The sequence below is a fragment of the Alternaria hordeiaustralica genome (genome assembly GCF_023758085.1).
Source record: "Alternaria hordeiaustralica strain BMP 2776 chromosome Unknown scaffold_25, whole genome shotgun sequence".
NCBI classification, from domain to species: Eukaryota; Fungi; Ascomycota; class Dothideomycetes; order Pleosporales; family Pleosporaceae; genus Alternaria; species Alternaria hordeiaustralica.
In genome coordinates this window covers 179,340-194,147 of record NW_026056797.1, presented here as the reverse complement: position 1 = coordinate 194,147, position 14,808 = coordinate 179,340, and the positions used below count along the sequence as shown (strand labels likewise).

At 52.6% G+C, this 14,808-nt stretch overlaps 4 protein-coding genes across 4 annotated transcripts; 2 read left to right on the top strand and 2 right to left on the bottom strand.

Annotated features, from left to right (window-relative positions):
• Positions 1-1,547: 1,547 nt before the first annotated feature.
• J4E84_009002 (uncharacterized protein) lies at positions 1,548-7,239 on the bottom strand (the record flags this gene model as incomplete). The annotated part of the gene is made up of 9 exons (XM_049391568.1): positions 1,548-1,814; positions 1,878-2,453; positions 2,539-2,638; positions 3,110-3,215; positions 3,268-3,537; positions 3,586-5,935; positions 6,651-6,809; positions 6,858-6,938; positions 6,991-7,239. The coding sequence occupies 9 exons, from the start codon at positions 7,237-7,239 to the stop codon at positions 1,548-1,550; spliced, it is 4,158 nt and encodes a 1,385-aa protein (XP_049240696.1).
• A 631-nt stretch (positions 7,240-7,870) lies between these two features.
• Positions 7,871-8,601, top strand: J4E84_009001 (uncharacterized protein; the record flags this gene model as incomplete). The annotated part of the gene is made up of 4 exons (XM_049391567.1): positions 7,871-7,903; positions 7,952-7,975; positions 8,032-8,091; positions 8,140-8,601. The coding sequence occupies 4 exons, from the start codon at positions 7,871-7,873 to the stop codon at positions 8,599-8,601; spliced, it is 579 nt and encodes a 192-aa protein (XP_049240695.1).
• A 1,061-nt stretch (positions 8,602-9,662) lies between these two features.
• Positions 9,663-11,782, top strand: ATP1 (Alpha subunit of the F1 sector of mitochondrial F1F0 ATP synthase; the record flags this gene model as incomplete). The annotated part of the gene is made up of 7 exons (XM_049391566.1): positions 9,663-9,734; positions 9,926-10,134; positions 10,188-10,583; positions 10,637-10,833; positions 10,895-11,007; positions 11,068-11,456; positions 11,506-11,782. The coding sequence occupies 7 exons, from the start codon at positions 9,663-9,665 to the stop codon at positions 11,780-11,782; spliced, it is 1,653 nt and encodes a 550-aa protein (XP_049240694.1).
• A 750-nt stretch (positions 11,783-12,532) lies between these two features.
• Positions 12,533-13,578, bottom strand: J4E84_008999 (uncharacterized protein; the record flags this gene model as incomplete). The annotated part of the gene is made up of 2 exons (XM_049391565.1): positions 12,533-13,235; positions 13,283-13,578. The coding sequence occupies 2 exons, from the start codon at positions 13,576-13,578 to the stop codon at positions 12,533-12,535; spliced, it is 999 nt and encodes a 332-aa protein (XP_049240693.1).
• Between the last annotated feature and the right edge of the window lie 1,230 nt (positions 13,579-14,808).

Genomic DNA, 14,808 nt, shown 5'->3' with positions numbered 1-14,808 from the left:
CTACAAATAATCCGCTAGGACAACTGTGGGTTAGTGCTATCTGTACGAGTACGACTATCTTTACCACCTGGGTGAGCGCGATTATTCTGTAGCTCTTACCATCTGTGTGTTTCTAAAAGCAACACGCTAGGACGAATGTAGGCTAGTGCGATTTGTAGGAGTACGACCGTTTTTACCACCTAGCATCCGTGTGTTCCTAAAAGCAACACGCTAAGACGAATGTAGGCTAGTGCGATTTGTAGGAGGACGACCGTTTTTACCACCTGGCATCCGTGTGTTCATAAAAGCAACACGTTAGGACGAATGTAGGCTAGTGCCATGCATGGAACTACCTTTACCACATGGGTGAGCGCGATCATTTCGTGACCATCACCATCTGTGTGTCATTTACGTGCTCTCGCTGTCACGGTATATGAATCTTAAGCTGAATCTCCAGACGACACCGCTGTCATGTATGGATTTCGAGCCGACACCGCTGTCTACTGTCGTTGTATATATAGGCATTGGACCGAACCTTTGGTCTTTCCCTTTTACTCCCAATATCAAACGACTGGACGAATACTGCGAGACCCTCCACATACTTAGTATCATGAAACAATTTGTCACCACGCTACATACGATGTCGCGTACCAAGGTTCCGATTACTCCACCAAAACCCCTCCGTAGGTTCATCATCTGTTGGGCGAATTTCATAACCTGAAGTTGTCTAGCTCCGGCGAAATAAAATGGTCACTGGTATGGCATCCTGAAACCACAAGTACCACAGCTTTCATGAGTTCAGACAAGGTGATTAGCGGCTCACTGTACATGATAGTCCCATGTGCGATGGCTAACGTATGCGCATACTAGGTTCGAAGGAGCACACCTTCGCACATCACCGCTGGGACGCATCGCCTGTACGCCTATTCTCTCTACCTCGACACTGAAGGCAGCCATATCGGAGCATGGCACGTTATCGCTACTCGCACAGAGCAAGAGAAAGGGTATGGGTGAAGTGTGAACAAGCCTACGAGAAAGGAAGAGGTATCGCCATTCGCGCTGCTTGTGACGGGTTTGAATAGCCTAGTGGAGTGCTGCGGCTTTCTAATGTACCTGTACCCTTCCAGTCCATGCCATTATACACTATCAACGACACCAAGTCTCCCTCCATTGAACGGTTGTATCTGTAACATCCCCGTGAGAGTGAAGCATGATGTCCACACTTCAGTAAAGCATCAAGCTATCGTCAGCCCTTGTCTCGCTACCATGTCCGAAGACAACCGCGACGAACCTTCAAGACTCTGCACATACTCGATCGTTGTGAATATCAGCGAAGTAGGATATGGTGTTGCACCAGAGAGCAGTTTTGGATGAATTTAGCGTGCTTGCTCCATAGTCTTTTACTTGTTAGATACCACCAATCAAGGAGATGATGTAATTTAATTTTTTGAGTCTATACAATTTCAGGTAATTTTCCATATCACAAGTTTTTTGAGTCCGCACAATCGCAAGTAAATTTCCGTATCACAAAATTTTTGAGTCCGCACAATCGCAGGTAAATTTCCGTATCACACACTCTCGTCATACACATCTGCGTTCTCATGTCCACTTCTCCGCAGGAAAATCTTCATGCTCTCCAATACCTGCTTCTTCAGATCCGATCTCTTCAGGTTCTGTCCCGGGAACCCTCCATACGTCCTGTCGAACTCGAACGGCTTGATCGACTTCCAAATCCCATGGATAGCCTTGGGCGTTAGTGGTATCATATTAGGGTACGCCCACATGAACGAGTAGGATGTCGTATCCGGCACGCGGTGCGCGTTGTTGAACCCAGACTATCACGATTGTTAGCCATATTAACCCCAATAATGTAAAAGAAAGAAGAGAATAGGACTAACAGGTACACTCATAAACGTATCAGCGATGAAAAGCTTCCGATCCCACCACAACACCGAGCTGCCCTCGAAGTGCCCACCGCATTGAATCATCTTGGCCTCGCCCCCAATTTCTTCAATCGGAACGACGCCCCCGACAAACCTCCTCACATCATTCTGATCCTCTCGGTTCAACCACATCTTATCGGCTATGCACATGTACACCGGGCACCTGAATACACTCGCCCACTCCAAATGCGTCGTATAGAAATGCGGATGGCTAATCACAATCGCCTTTAGCCCACCCTTTTCTTTAATGAAGTTGATGGTAGCAGGGTTCAAGAAAGCGACGCAGTCCCATAGGATGTTTCCCCGCAATGTCTGTAATAAGATGGCTCTCTGACCAATACCAAGTTGCTTGCGGGTCGTGCTAGAATCCGCCAGACCGGGGGGAAGTTCTGATGGAGATAGAGGCGCAGTAGTTATGTAGTGGATGCGAGGGTCTTCTTTATCCGTTTCGAAGGTGTTCTTTTGGAGGGCTTGGCAGGCTGAGAGTGAGGTCCAGGATTGTCCTGATGCGGGGACGTACTGGCGGGGGTCCTAGACATTGGTTAGCTTTACTGCTTCTGTGTCTCGTATTCTGGTTGTGGTAATTCCAGGTTCTTGGTGTTTGTGATAGACATACATCGCAGATCCGACATGTCTCCGGGTGCTGCTCAAGCGGAAAGTCGAATTGCGTGCCGCACGTTTCGCAGACGGCTAGGTTACTAGGCTCGAAACTCATTCTGTCGATATTTGAGGTTTATGTATTGAGCCACGATTTAGTCGAGGCGGAAAAGGCAAGTGAATGGGCGAAGATGCCGTCATGCTTGCGATGTGTGATGTAGTAGCTTCAAAAGTGGGGTTCGAGAGGGGAAAGAGCAGCTGATGAGAGCTTCCTCAATGACAGCCACTTTTGGGCCTGCAAATGCATCGATTGAGACTTCTTATAACCATACCGCGATATCACGATTGTCAAGTGGGTGCAAAGTCGCGTCAAAGTGTGGGGCTTGCTTGAGCATATTCCCAGGTTTACTCTGGTACTCAAAAGCGGCGAATCAGCACGCACAAGCACTGCATTATGCATATTAGCTGCGAAACCCAAAGGTGTCTGGACATTCACGATAGTTGATGAAATTGGTGTTGCAAGGTAACGATATTGAAATTGTGCGCCTGTAACGCCTACGCATTCTATACGCGTCAAACACTATACATACTGAGCCTTTGACTCAATCGACTTCGCATCAAGTTGCGATTTGGGCACCGCATTCGTGATCCTCGACCATTCGCCGTTGAAAGCATTGACGAGCCACCACTTAAGCTCTGGAATCCCGTTAGCTACCTCCTCGTATCAATGGCACACGAAGTCACTTACTGTCGTAGACAATCCTATTCGCGTTGTGGAAGTAAATACTATGATCCGAATCGGGGAACACATGAACATCGTAGTTCTCGATGCCTGCAAGATCCAGCCGGTCAAGCAGGGTAAGCGTGTTTTGCATGTGCACGTTGTCATCGGCGACACCGTGCATGACCAAGAAACGGACGTTCTTCGCTAGGGAAGTGACATCGGTGATGGTGGAGTTGTCGTAGCCTTCGGCGTTGTTCTGCGGCGTGTGCATGTAGCGCTCCGTGTAGATGGAATCTGCGGTAAACCATTAGCGAAGCAGACGAATACCGTGAGTCTTCTTACCATAGTACCGCCAATCAGTCACAGGAGCGACAGCCATCCCATACTTGAACGTCTCTCCTCCATCCTGCTCGAGCGTCTTCAGTGTGTTGAAACCGCCGTAACTCCAGCCCCAGATCGCGAGTCGATCAGCGTCCACGTACTTCTTGCTGGCCCAGATTTTGGCTGCGGCGATCTGATCGTGCGCCTCGTAGTATCCAATGTTGCCTCTCGTGATGCATCGAAGCTTCCGACCAAGGAAACCCGTACCTCGCCCGTCCACTGTCACCACAATGTATCCGAGACTGGCGGCAATGTATGACTGGAAATCAACCTTGAACTTTTTGTTGACTTCCTGCGAGCCTGGTCCGCTGTACTGGTAGAAAAGAACAGGATACTTCTTCTTCGGGTTAAAGTGCGGCGGACGACGCTCGAGGACGTTCAGCTCGAAGCCATCAACGTTGATCGTCTGATAGTTCAGAATGGGCATCTCAAGCCGGCGTACGAAGCGGTCAAGCGCTTTGTTTTCCTCAATGACCTTCTCGTACTTGTCATCGTTCGATGGCGTGCTGATGATCTTCTGCCATGGGATTCCGGGACCGTTGTAGGTGATCAAGGCGTAAGAGCCACCAGCTGAGAAGGAGGCGTCGTAGTAGCCTGAGCCTCCATTCTCCAGCATTTCGCTCTTTCCAGTACCGTTCAAGAGTACAGAGTAGACGTGTCGTTCCATGGAGCTCTTCTCAGTTGAAACGTAGTACACCAGGTTGTTCTTCAGGTCCACGCGAGAAGGCGCATCAACGACTTCCCACTCGCCCTGAGTGAGCAACACAGGCTTGTCACTGTCCAATGGTGAAAAGTAGCCGATATGGTCGTAGCCTTCGTGAATGATTGTATCAATGTATCCATCATCCTTGCGGCCGTTGTCAGGATCAGCCGGTACGAACGTAGTCTTCTGTGAGACCTCCATCCAGCCTCCGTCCAGCTCAGCGACGTTCTCAGTTCTAACCGTCTTGCCGGTGCGCTTTTCGACGTCCATGAGGACAAGCTTCAGGATGTCGCTCTCGCGATTGGTTTCGCGAACAAGTACTTGCTTCGTCTTTCCGGCCCAGACGATCTCGGTGATCAGACGGTTCTCGTCACTGAAGTCGTCTTCTATCTCGACACTGAAGACTTCGCCCTTTTCGACGTCGTAGAACTGCAGTGAGACGATGGGGTTGGGGGCGCCTGCCTTGGGGTACTTGATGTCGCGAACTTCGGGGTAGTTCTCTTCGCCAGCCTTGGGCTTCTCTCCGCTAGGCCGTGACACGAAATACTGGACCGGATATGTCGGGACGGTGGACTCGTCGGTACGCAGGAAAGCGATGTACTTGCCATCCTCAGACCACCATGTCGCACTATTTCCTTGGAAGACCTCCTCCTCGTACACCCAGTCAGGTACACCATAGAAGAGCTCAGAGCCACCATCTTTTGTCATCTGTATAACCTCCTTGGAGTTCAGCTTGCGCAGGAACATGTTGTTGTCTCTCGTGAACACGACCGCATCCGACTGCGGAGATATCGAGGCTAGCTGGATTGCGCCGTTTGGCTGGTCCGGATCCAAAGCTTCGCCAGTCTGTGTCTCAACATCAAAAATCCAGTACTTCGCAGTACCGGAATGTCGCCAGTTCTTTTGGTAATCCGACGTGACAAGCACCTTCTTGAAATCTTTACTTGGCTGAACATCACTGGGATAGACGTATGTGCCATCCACCTCAAATGTGTTCTTCTTCATCAGCGTGGTCTTGCTCGCAGAAGACGTTGCCTCGCCCTTGGACCTTATGTCCTCAACGACCAGGTATTCCTCGTTGCTCGAGCCCTTCTCAAGCAACAGGCCATCCTCGCCCTTTGGTCCCGGTATCCATGCGACGCTTTGCTGTTGGGCGTAGAAGCGGCCTCCGAAGACGTCATCCAACGTAATCTTCCTCCCCGAGCCCTTGGTCGAACTGGCAAGAGGGTCGTGTGGCCTGGACGAAGCATGCTTGTAGCTGCCGTTCATCAAGAAGAAGACGAGCGCAAGCGCCCATCCAGCTACACAGGCCGTGCCCACGATCCATAGCCACCTCCTTGTCTTTTTGTCTACAGCAATGGGGGCCTTGTACCGCCCATCCTCGACGTCGAACGGCTCGCGCGCCAGGCTTGCGTCGTCATCGTCGTCCGTGTACTTCTCCCCACGCTTCGCTTGCGACGCACGATTGAGGGACGGGTCGTTGATGTGTTCGAGGACGAGCGACGTTGTGGAAATTGAGGATATGGATGTTTCGGAGCCGTCTTCTGAAGTGCGCGCGGATCTCTCTTCCTTGGCTAGCAGCTCCGTCTCCTCCTCCTTCGCGGCGCGCTGTCGCGGCATGGCAATGATCAAGTATGAACAAGAATGCAAGCAATTATAACATGGTAGTAGAAGGCGACGCAGGATCAGATGAGACCAGCCTCAAGAAATGGGTATAGTGGCAAGGCGCGGGTGCGGGTTATGAACAGTGTCCAGCTGGGCGGAGTTGCGGAGTTCACGCGGAGGTGCGGGAGCTGGTGTTGGCCGAAACGCCCCAAGCCACTCTTCGACGCAAGGGGCCGCCCGCGCTGCACCAAGACTTGCATTACAATGAGATTGTGCGACGCGTTCCTATTCAAGCCTGCTCTGGGAATTTATTGGAATGCATGGCGCTACAAACTGTGCCAAATCTAGATGGTATGATTTCCTTCCGCTGTGGTCTTCAATACAGCCACATCTGCTCTGGTTCTGCAAACCCTTGAACCAACTGAGCAATTGCCTTGCTCCCTACGAGTACTGATACAGCCAAGAATTCGATATTTCGCTTCGTGTTTCTACGACGGTGTTGATTCGTGCATGAATTGCCAGATGGTCCCGCCGAACAATAACATCTGTTCTGTAGTGAAGATGCCTGTTTGAGCAGACTGCTCACGCACTGGCCCTCCACAATGGCGCATACTGTCAATGGCCGTCGATTCGTCCTACTATGAGGGCAATGGGCCAAGATAATCCTAGAAGTTTTGCTTAGCCGATGGTCGCCAAGGCCGACGTTCATCTTTCTTACCTCCTTCATGGTGCCGACCGCATACATCTTGTCCACCTCTGATCTCAGACCCTTGATCTTTATGCGGATGTTGGTGCCCTTCTCGATGACCTGCTCTCCGTCGTCGGTCCACTGCGGGGGTGTAGCGTTCGCGTCGAACTTGATTTCAGCGGGTATCATCTGTCGCTGTTAGTGGTGGATGGAGGCATGAATTAGGGTGATATGTACACTGCGTCCCACAAAGGCCTGCAAAGATCCACAGTCGACGAAGAATCCGGTGCGGAGCACGGAGGTGACAATGCCGTCCATCTTGACATTATTAGCAATGGACTCGATGATCACGTCGGACGCTTCCACATACCACCTCGCCCTTATATGGCCGCCATACGACCGCCTTGTAGTGGACAACGTACTCCGCAGAGCCAGAGCCAGGCATCACCTTGCCATCGGAGATGTCGAACGAGTCCAGAATGCACACGATGGTGTACTTTCCCGTGCTCGATCCCTCCTCTTTTTGTAGCAGCTCGCGGTGGATGTGCTGACGGATGAGCGGGCCAAAGTATGAGGGATGCAGCTGGATCGTCTTCTCAAGCTCTTTGAGGAAGAACATGTTGCGCGTTGTACGGCGGATACGGTAGAGGAGATGCGCGGTGTGGATGAGTTGCACGGTTCAACGGTGAAGATCGAAACAAGGTAGAGACAGGACCGTCGTCCTTGCTATTATGCGACTTTATTGTCTTTATGCTGAGCGGCCCAGTCAAGAGTCGACAGTGTACGGTAGGCAGCGCGCGTGCTTCAGCGAGACGCGCCTTCGGCCTCCAACGCAGCCCTGATTCTTATATGCAACAGCCCATGCACCCAAGTTGCAGTGTGATCGCGGCGCCCGTGCAAGTCCGAGGGTACAGTGGTCGCAGATGTGGGCGGAGTGAGTGTCTTGTAGCAGGGCAATGGTCGCGACAGGAAAGGTGAGCTCCAAGGGCTGCAGGGCTCTCGGCGCGGAAAATCACTCGCTAAGGCCCGAGCAGCGACCCAACTCCCACCTGCCAGCTTGCGCACCCCCACACACCCATGTCGTGATACCCATTCACCCTGCGCCATCATCTCTCGGCTCCCGCCGCCGGTGCCTTGGTCCTTCCACACTCCACGAGCTCGACCCTTCACCCTGCGCTTCCAAGACATGATTTAGTCCCTTGACGTCCATCCCACTCTTTGACACGCGCCCCAGTTCCCCATCCGGCACCATGTCTCTCAATCTAGAGAAACAACTCGTCTTCGTACGTCATTTTTCAACAGATGTCTGTACTTGGCTGACTGGAATCTAGTACGGAGCATACCACCATAATAAAGTAGGCTCCGCCGTCAGAGGGCATCTTCACATGTCAGCTAACATGCCATGTGTCAGGTCAACGTCGGAATACATCTGCTCTGTGTACCTCCGATCCTGTTGACGTCTTTCCTATTGGTGAGGACTCCGACTGCTCTCATCGCGGCCCCTCTAACATGATAGTAGCTCACCAACACGCCTGCCGTCCCTATACCGTCATGGCTCTCGGTACCTAATCTCCCGCTCAACGTCGGCACCGCCGGAGCCGTTCTGTACTCGACCTTGTACATCCTCATGGAACCTGTCGCAGGTGCCATGATTGCCCCGATCCTTATCGGCAGCACCGCGTATGCGAACCACCTCACTTCAACGTACGGTGCGACTGCCAACTCGTGGGCCGGCGCAATCAACATCGCATGCTGGATCGCCCAGTTCGTCGGACACGGAAAGTTCGAAGGAAGAGCACCAGCGCTTCTGGACAACCTTGTGCAGGCCATCTTCCTGGCTCCGTTCTTCGTCTGGTTCGAGATACTCTTCATGCTCGGCTACCGCCCCGAACTCAAGCGCCGGATAGACCAGGCTGTTGAGTTGGAGATTCAGAAGTTTAGGAAGAGCAAGGAGAAGGGTCAAAATGGCTCCGCGAAATGAGACGCAACTCGACAACGGATGTACAGCGCATGAGCAGACAAGGACCCAGTTATCGGCACTTGCAGGTTAATCGAAGGAGACATTGGAGGACCAGCAGACAGTGCAAATGGTGTATGAATACTGCAGGAGAAGGAGCATTGCGCAGGAGCAAGGTGTACGCGGCGTCTTGAGGTATACGTTGTCTTTGGTAGTCAAGTTTGCATAAGTGGCTGCGAGTTTTTAGAGATTCACATAACATAGTAGGATACCAATTTAGAATGTTGCTATTTTGTATTTGGAAGCCATGCTATTTTGACCGTGATCTCTTGCGTAACCCGTGCTGGAAGAATACTCGACACATTAGCGTAGCTTTTTTGCCTACTACAACAGGACAGCAAGGTATCAACAGCTTTGAGACCTACGATACGGCGGAGCTATTGTGATCTTCCTCGCTATTCATGTATGTAGATTGCAACATGGAGGACTGTCCGTCGACTTGTGTTGGAATGCGCCCTTGTATGTGTTACAAGTACTGATGTATTGGAAGGGCCATTGAGGCAAATACGCCATCCGTACAATGCATGCTCCTCGTCGATGCTAATTATCTGATCCCGACAGTATGAGATTGTAAGGAAGGCCGTGATATCAATTGTACCGTACACCGAAACGCAGTCCGAAGGTATCCACAGACATTTACTTTATCTTTATCAAAGTGTGGGGTACTGACCATGTAGACGAGGATCGTGTATCGGATCGGGATGTCGAGCGAAGAGTTCAACGCGATCATGGGTAGCAGCTGAGTGCTCTATTTCGTTTTCCAGTATTTCATTCAAAATCTCCAGTCAAATCATAGCTCGTCGAGTGCCAACGTGGTGTTGCAGTGAGAGAGCTCGGTTGAGATGCGGCTTTTTTAGGATTAGGGTAGACGCCAAGGTCCGCGCTTTCCTCCCGAACCGCAGGACTTTCTTCCTCACAGCAGAGCTCCCCATCCTCCACTCCATCACCATCTCCCCTCTTCCATACCTGCATCAATCTCAATTGGTTGCAGAGCCTCCGAATTAGACTCTTGAGCAGCTGCAGCCATGTTCTCAAGGGCCATCCGCCAGTCGAGCCGCCGGGTCGCTGCAATCTCTGCCACGAGCAGGATTGCGTCGGTAAGTCCATCGCAACCGCCTGCAATTGCGCCTGCCGCCCGTCCAGCCATCGCCAGCAGCCTCCAGAACCGATATCCGATGCCATTGGCGCCGCAATGGAGCTTCGTTGATGGAACTGCCCGGGCTGCGCGGCGGCGGGACCAGCTCCCCTCTACCCAAGTCCACCACTGACGCCTTTTGCCCGCCCACAGACCCGCGCTCCCGCGTTCACCAACGCCATCCGATCCTACGCCGCCGATGCGAAGGCCACCCCCACCGAGGTTTCCTCCATCCTGGAGCAGAGGATCCGCGGTGTCCAGGAGGAGAACAGCCTCTCCGAGACTGGACGTGTCCTGTCCGTCGGTGACGGTATCGCCCGTGTCCACGGCATGAACAACGTCCAGGCTGAGGAGCTTGTCGAGTACGCCACCTGCACACTACGACAATTTGCCATGGAAGCTAACGGGGTGACAGGTTCGCCTCCGGTGTCAAGGGCATGTGCATGAACTTGGAAGCCGGCCAGGTCGGTGTTGTGCTCTTCGGTTCTGACCGTTTGGTCAAGGAGGGCGAGACCGTCAAGCGTACCGGAGAGATTGTCGACGTTCCCGTCGGCGAGGCTCTTCTCGGACGTGTCGTTGACGCTCTCGGTAACCCCATCGACGGAAAGGGTCCCCTCAAGACCACTGAGCGCCGCCGTGCTCAGCTCAAGGCCCCCGGTATTCTGCCCCGCCAGTCCGTCAAGGAGCCCGTCCAGACTGGTCTCAAGTCCGTCGACGCCATGGTTCCCATTGGACGTGGTCAGCGTGAGTTGATCATTGGTGACCGTCAAACCGGAAAGACCGCCGTTGCCCTCGACGCCATGCTTAACCAGTACGCAAACTTCCTTACGACCTACAAGCAACACAAGCTGACATGAAGATTAGACAGCGATGGAACAAGGGCACCGACGAGAAGAAGAAGCTCTACTGTATCTACGTTGCCGTCGGTCAAAAGCGATCCACCGTTGCCCAGCTCGTCAAGACCCTCGAGGAGAACGACGCCATGAAGTACACCATCATCGTTGCCGCCACCGCCTCTGAGGCCGCCCCTCTGCAATACATTGCTCCCTTCGCTGGTTGCTGTAAGCTCATTCGCACATTCGATAGTGTAGCCAGGATGTATTCGCTAACAATTTTGAACAGCCATGGGTGAATGGTTCCGTGACAATGGCAAGCACGCCTTGATCATCTACGATGACTTGACCAAGCAGGCCGTTGCCTACCGTCAAATGTCTCTGCTTCTCCGCCGTCCTCCTGTCAGTAATATCCACGAACTGTATGTGAGACAAATACTGACTTCGTACACTCATTTTTAGGGTCGTGAGGCTTACCCCGGTGACGTTTTCTACCTCCACTCTCGTCTCCTTGAGCGTGCCGCCAAGATGAACGACAAGCTTGGTGGTGGTTCGCTCACCGCTCTGCCCGTCATTGAGACCCAGGGTGGTGATGTGTCCGCTTACATTCCCACCAACGTCATTTCCATCACTGATGGCCAGATCTTCTTGGAGGCCGAGCTCTTCTACAAGGGTATCCGTCCCGCCATTAACGTCGGTCTCTCTGTCTCCCGTGTCGGTTCCGCTGCCCAGGTCAAGGCCATGAAGCAGGTCGCCGGTTCCCTCAAGCTCTTCTTGGCCCAGTACCGTGAGGTTGCTGCCTTCGCTCAATTCGGTTCCGATCTCGATGCTGCGACGAAGCAAACTTTAAGGTCCGCCGTCCCCAACATGCACATGAAACATATACTGACTTCTTTCTAGCCGTGGTGAGCGTCTCACCGAGCTCCTCAAGCAGAAGCAGTACTCTCCCATGGCCGTCAACGAGATGGTTCCTTTGATCTACGCTGGTATCAACGGTCTCCTCGACTCCGTACCCGTCAGCAAGATTCTTCAGTGGGAGGCTGACTTCCTTGCCCACCTCCGATCAAACGAGCAGGACATGCTCAACCAGATCGACCGGGAAGGTGCGCTCAGCAAGGACCTCGAGTCCAAGCTGAGGGAGGTTGCACAGAGCTTCACCAAGAGCTTCGCGGCATAAACGAGTTGAAGGCTGGAAGAGTGGGTACTGTCTATTCCAATGTTCTGAGGGGCCAAAAAAGTGCTGATTGGTCTTTGAGAATAGATGTATAATAGAAGATGCGTCCTCGCCATCAGCTGTGTCTCAATATGGAAGATTTGTTCGTTTTTCTGCATTGACATCAGCCTGGCAACGCACGCCTACCTTGGTCGACGAATACCTCTTGTGATTCCCTGTGCTCCTGTTAGCGGTACATATACGGCTCTTTTTCAGCTCATGGAAGTGGGATGGTGGAGGCTCTGTATATGACAAATGAACGTTTCCTCTGTTATACTTGTCGTTCCTAACGCATGTGACGATGATGGTGATACTGATTTCAAGCTACGCAGGAACTCGGTCATGTCTACTTATCTCACTGTCATCTTACAGCATACGGTGATCACATCGGGTAGCATCCAGGTAGTTTGGAGGTACCCTGTATACGTACATTGCTCCATGCCTCAACCCTCTGCCAATGGGAGAAACGCCGAATGCCTCCCAGGACCAGTATTAAAAACTCTCTAAAACCGCAAGCTTGTCTGTAGCAGGCAAACGTAATATAGGATGTCTGGAATATGGACTAACTTCAGAGCCTATTCCCTTGGCTTGTAGCCAGATGATACCTGTCTCACGATATAGTTGGAAGGGAATGACATTTGACGATGCGGATTCAATTCTAGTAGTCTACAGTAGGTACGCGCCTTATCCAATCGATCTAAGCAAAAGGACCGTCTACTTCTGCCTTCCGCGTCCCCGTTCTTCTCCGTCACTCGCATCACCATCCTTGAAAGGATCGTCGCCGATTTCCACGGCATCACCCGTCTCGGGTGGTTCATCTCTGTATTCATCGTCCCATGTTGTCCGGAGACTAATATCGTCATCTTCCTCGCGTAATCTCTCGGCAGCTTCCAGCGCTCCCGGGTCGTCCGCGTATTCATGCTCAAGGTCCTCGATACTCATGCGACGGATACCCGCACGCTCCTCAGCTTCTAGCTGTGCCGCGCGGGCCTTGGTCTTGCGGTATACGAGCCAGCCCGTGGTAACACTCGCAACGAGACCAATGAAGATGGAAACGTAGGATAGGGCTTTTGTGCTGGGGTCCATTTTGCCTCCACTTTCGGCAATCTTCTCGAGTTGACTTCCGATGAATATGTGAAGCATCAGCTTTGGTGATACTATGGCTGTGGCTAGAGCGTAGGATGCCCAGTGTACTGTGGGGAAGGTTGCGACAGCGCCGTTGGAGATGGAGTATGGTAGCGGACATAAGCGGTACATGACGAGGAGTTTAAGGCCATCGTGTTTGAGGGTGAGGGAGAGGGCAGCGAAGCGCGTATCATTCGCTATGAGGCGGTGGACCATGGATTTGAGGAGGGTGCGCGAGAGGAGGAAGGATGCTGTGCTGCCGGCGACGGTCGCTGTCGCGGCTATGAACCAACTGGTATACTGTCAGATTGCATGTTGTAAATAACGTGTGAAGCATACCCGTTTGGAAAGCCATAGACAAAGCCGGCTATGGTGAGTAAACTCGAATAGCCAATCAATGGCGGAAATGATACGATGAAGATCAAGACCCAGAGGATCAGCCAGCCGGCCGTTACGTCTCTCCACTTCTTCGCGACGGGTAACAGAGCCCCGAATATGCGCTCGTTGTACACCAGGAACAGTATGCCACCGACTGCCAGCACCAAGTTCCCTACGAAGAACAGCACTTTCTGCAGGGGAGAAAGTTTGTTATATTGATCGAGGACTCGTCGCGAGAGTGTATCGTACTTGTCCATGGCGCGCTGCCGCCATGAGCTCTGTTGACTGTGGTGCGATGCGTTGCGCCGGAAGGTGGATGATTGCGGACGTCGACTCCATATTGGCGTCTGGCCTGTTTCCTCGTCGTCTAAAGGAAGCGCAAGAGCGCGGACATCATAGTCGCTCGCTGGCATGTTGATCGATGCCTCTATACGATACGGGGAGGTGCGCCTAACGGAGTGGCGCGGAACTATGCGGAGGTAAGAGGATGTGAATGCGGTAGGGAAGTGAATAGAAAGGCAATGGGAGATGCTAGCTGATACAACTGGAGACGGACATTCCGCGTGGTGGTAGTGGAGCGTCGGAGGCAGCTTTGGTGTGAGATGCTAATGCTAGTGTGGTGTGGGCGCTGTTGGAGAGCTCTGGGTTTCATCGTCATCCGGGCGGACGAACGCGGTGCATCCGCCATGGATCCGCCCTGCATTAGGCGATTAGATCAGATCGGCCCCGAGTTGAAAAGCAGTCTTGCTCGGCATGCGCGTGGGACAACTATAATTCGATGATTGCAAGTCAACCTAGCAAAAAACTGAACACCCTGGAGCCTACGTTGACGTTAGGTTACCCACTTTGCAGGTTTTTGTCGTGATGTAGTCCGCAGACCTGTTCAAGTTGTTTCGTGTATAAGGTGATTGCAGCATTGTATGCGCATATACTGTGTGTGACATGTGCTCTGGTCATGTTAGACAGCTCCGAGCAACCTACAACGTACTGCATCCATGGATGTTTCCGCGGACCCACACGACGCAAAGCACGTGATTACTCAGCCTCTCGCAGTCTGTGGCGCCCATAGCCCTATTCGAAGGTACTTGAGGCATATGTTGCAGCTTGTTTTTCCGCCGACGAATGCCATCGCAGCACTTCTTATCCAGCCCCAGTCGTCATCCTCGCTCAGCTGAGACTCACACGCACACGCACCGCATCACCACCCGCTCGAGGCTCCAGGGCCATGTAGGGCAGACCGGGAGCAAGTGCTGGAGATTACCGTTCCCGCTGTATGGTCGACGTTGCTGCACGGTGCAAGCATCCCCCACCCCTACGTAGTTGAGCCTAGTCCCTTGAGCTTCATTCGCGCTCGAGATCGCCCCAGGCATTCCATCACTCTGCCCGTTTTGGCGCACTTGGTGTGTCCTGCAGAAGAAGGCTGCGGGACTGGTTATTGTCCTTCGTTGCAGCTTCATTCCTCCTGTGACGCGCCGGTCGCTCCTCTG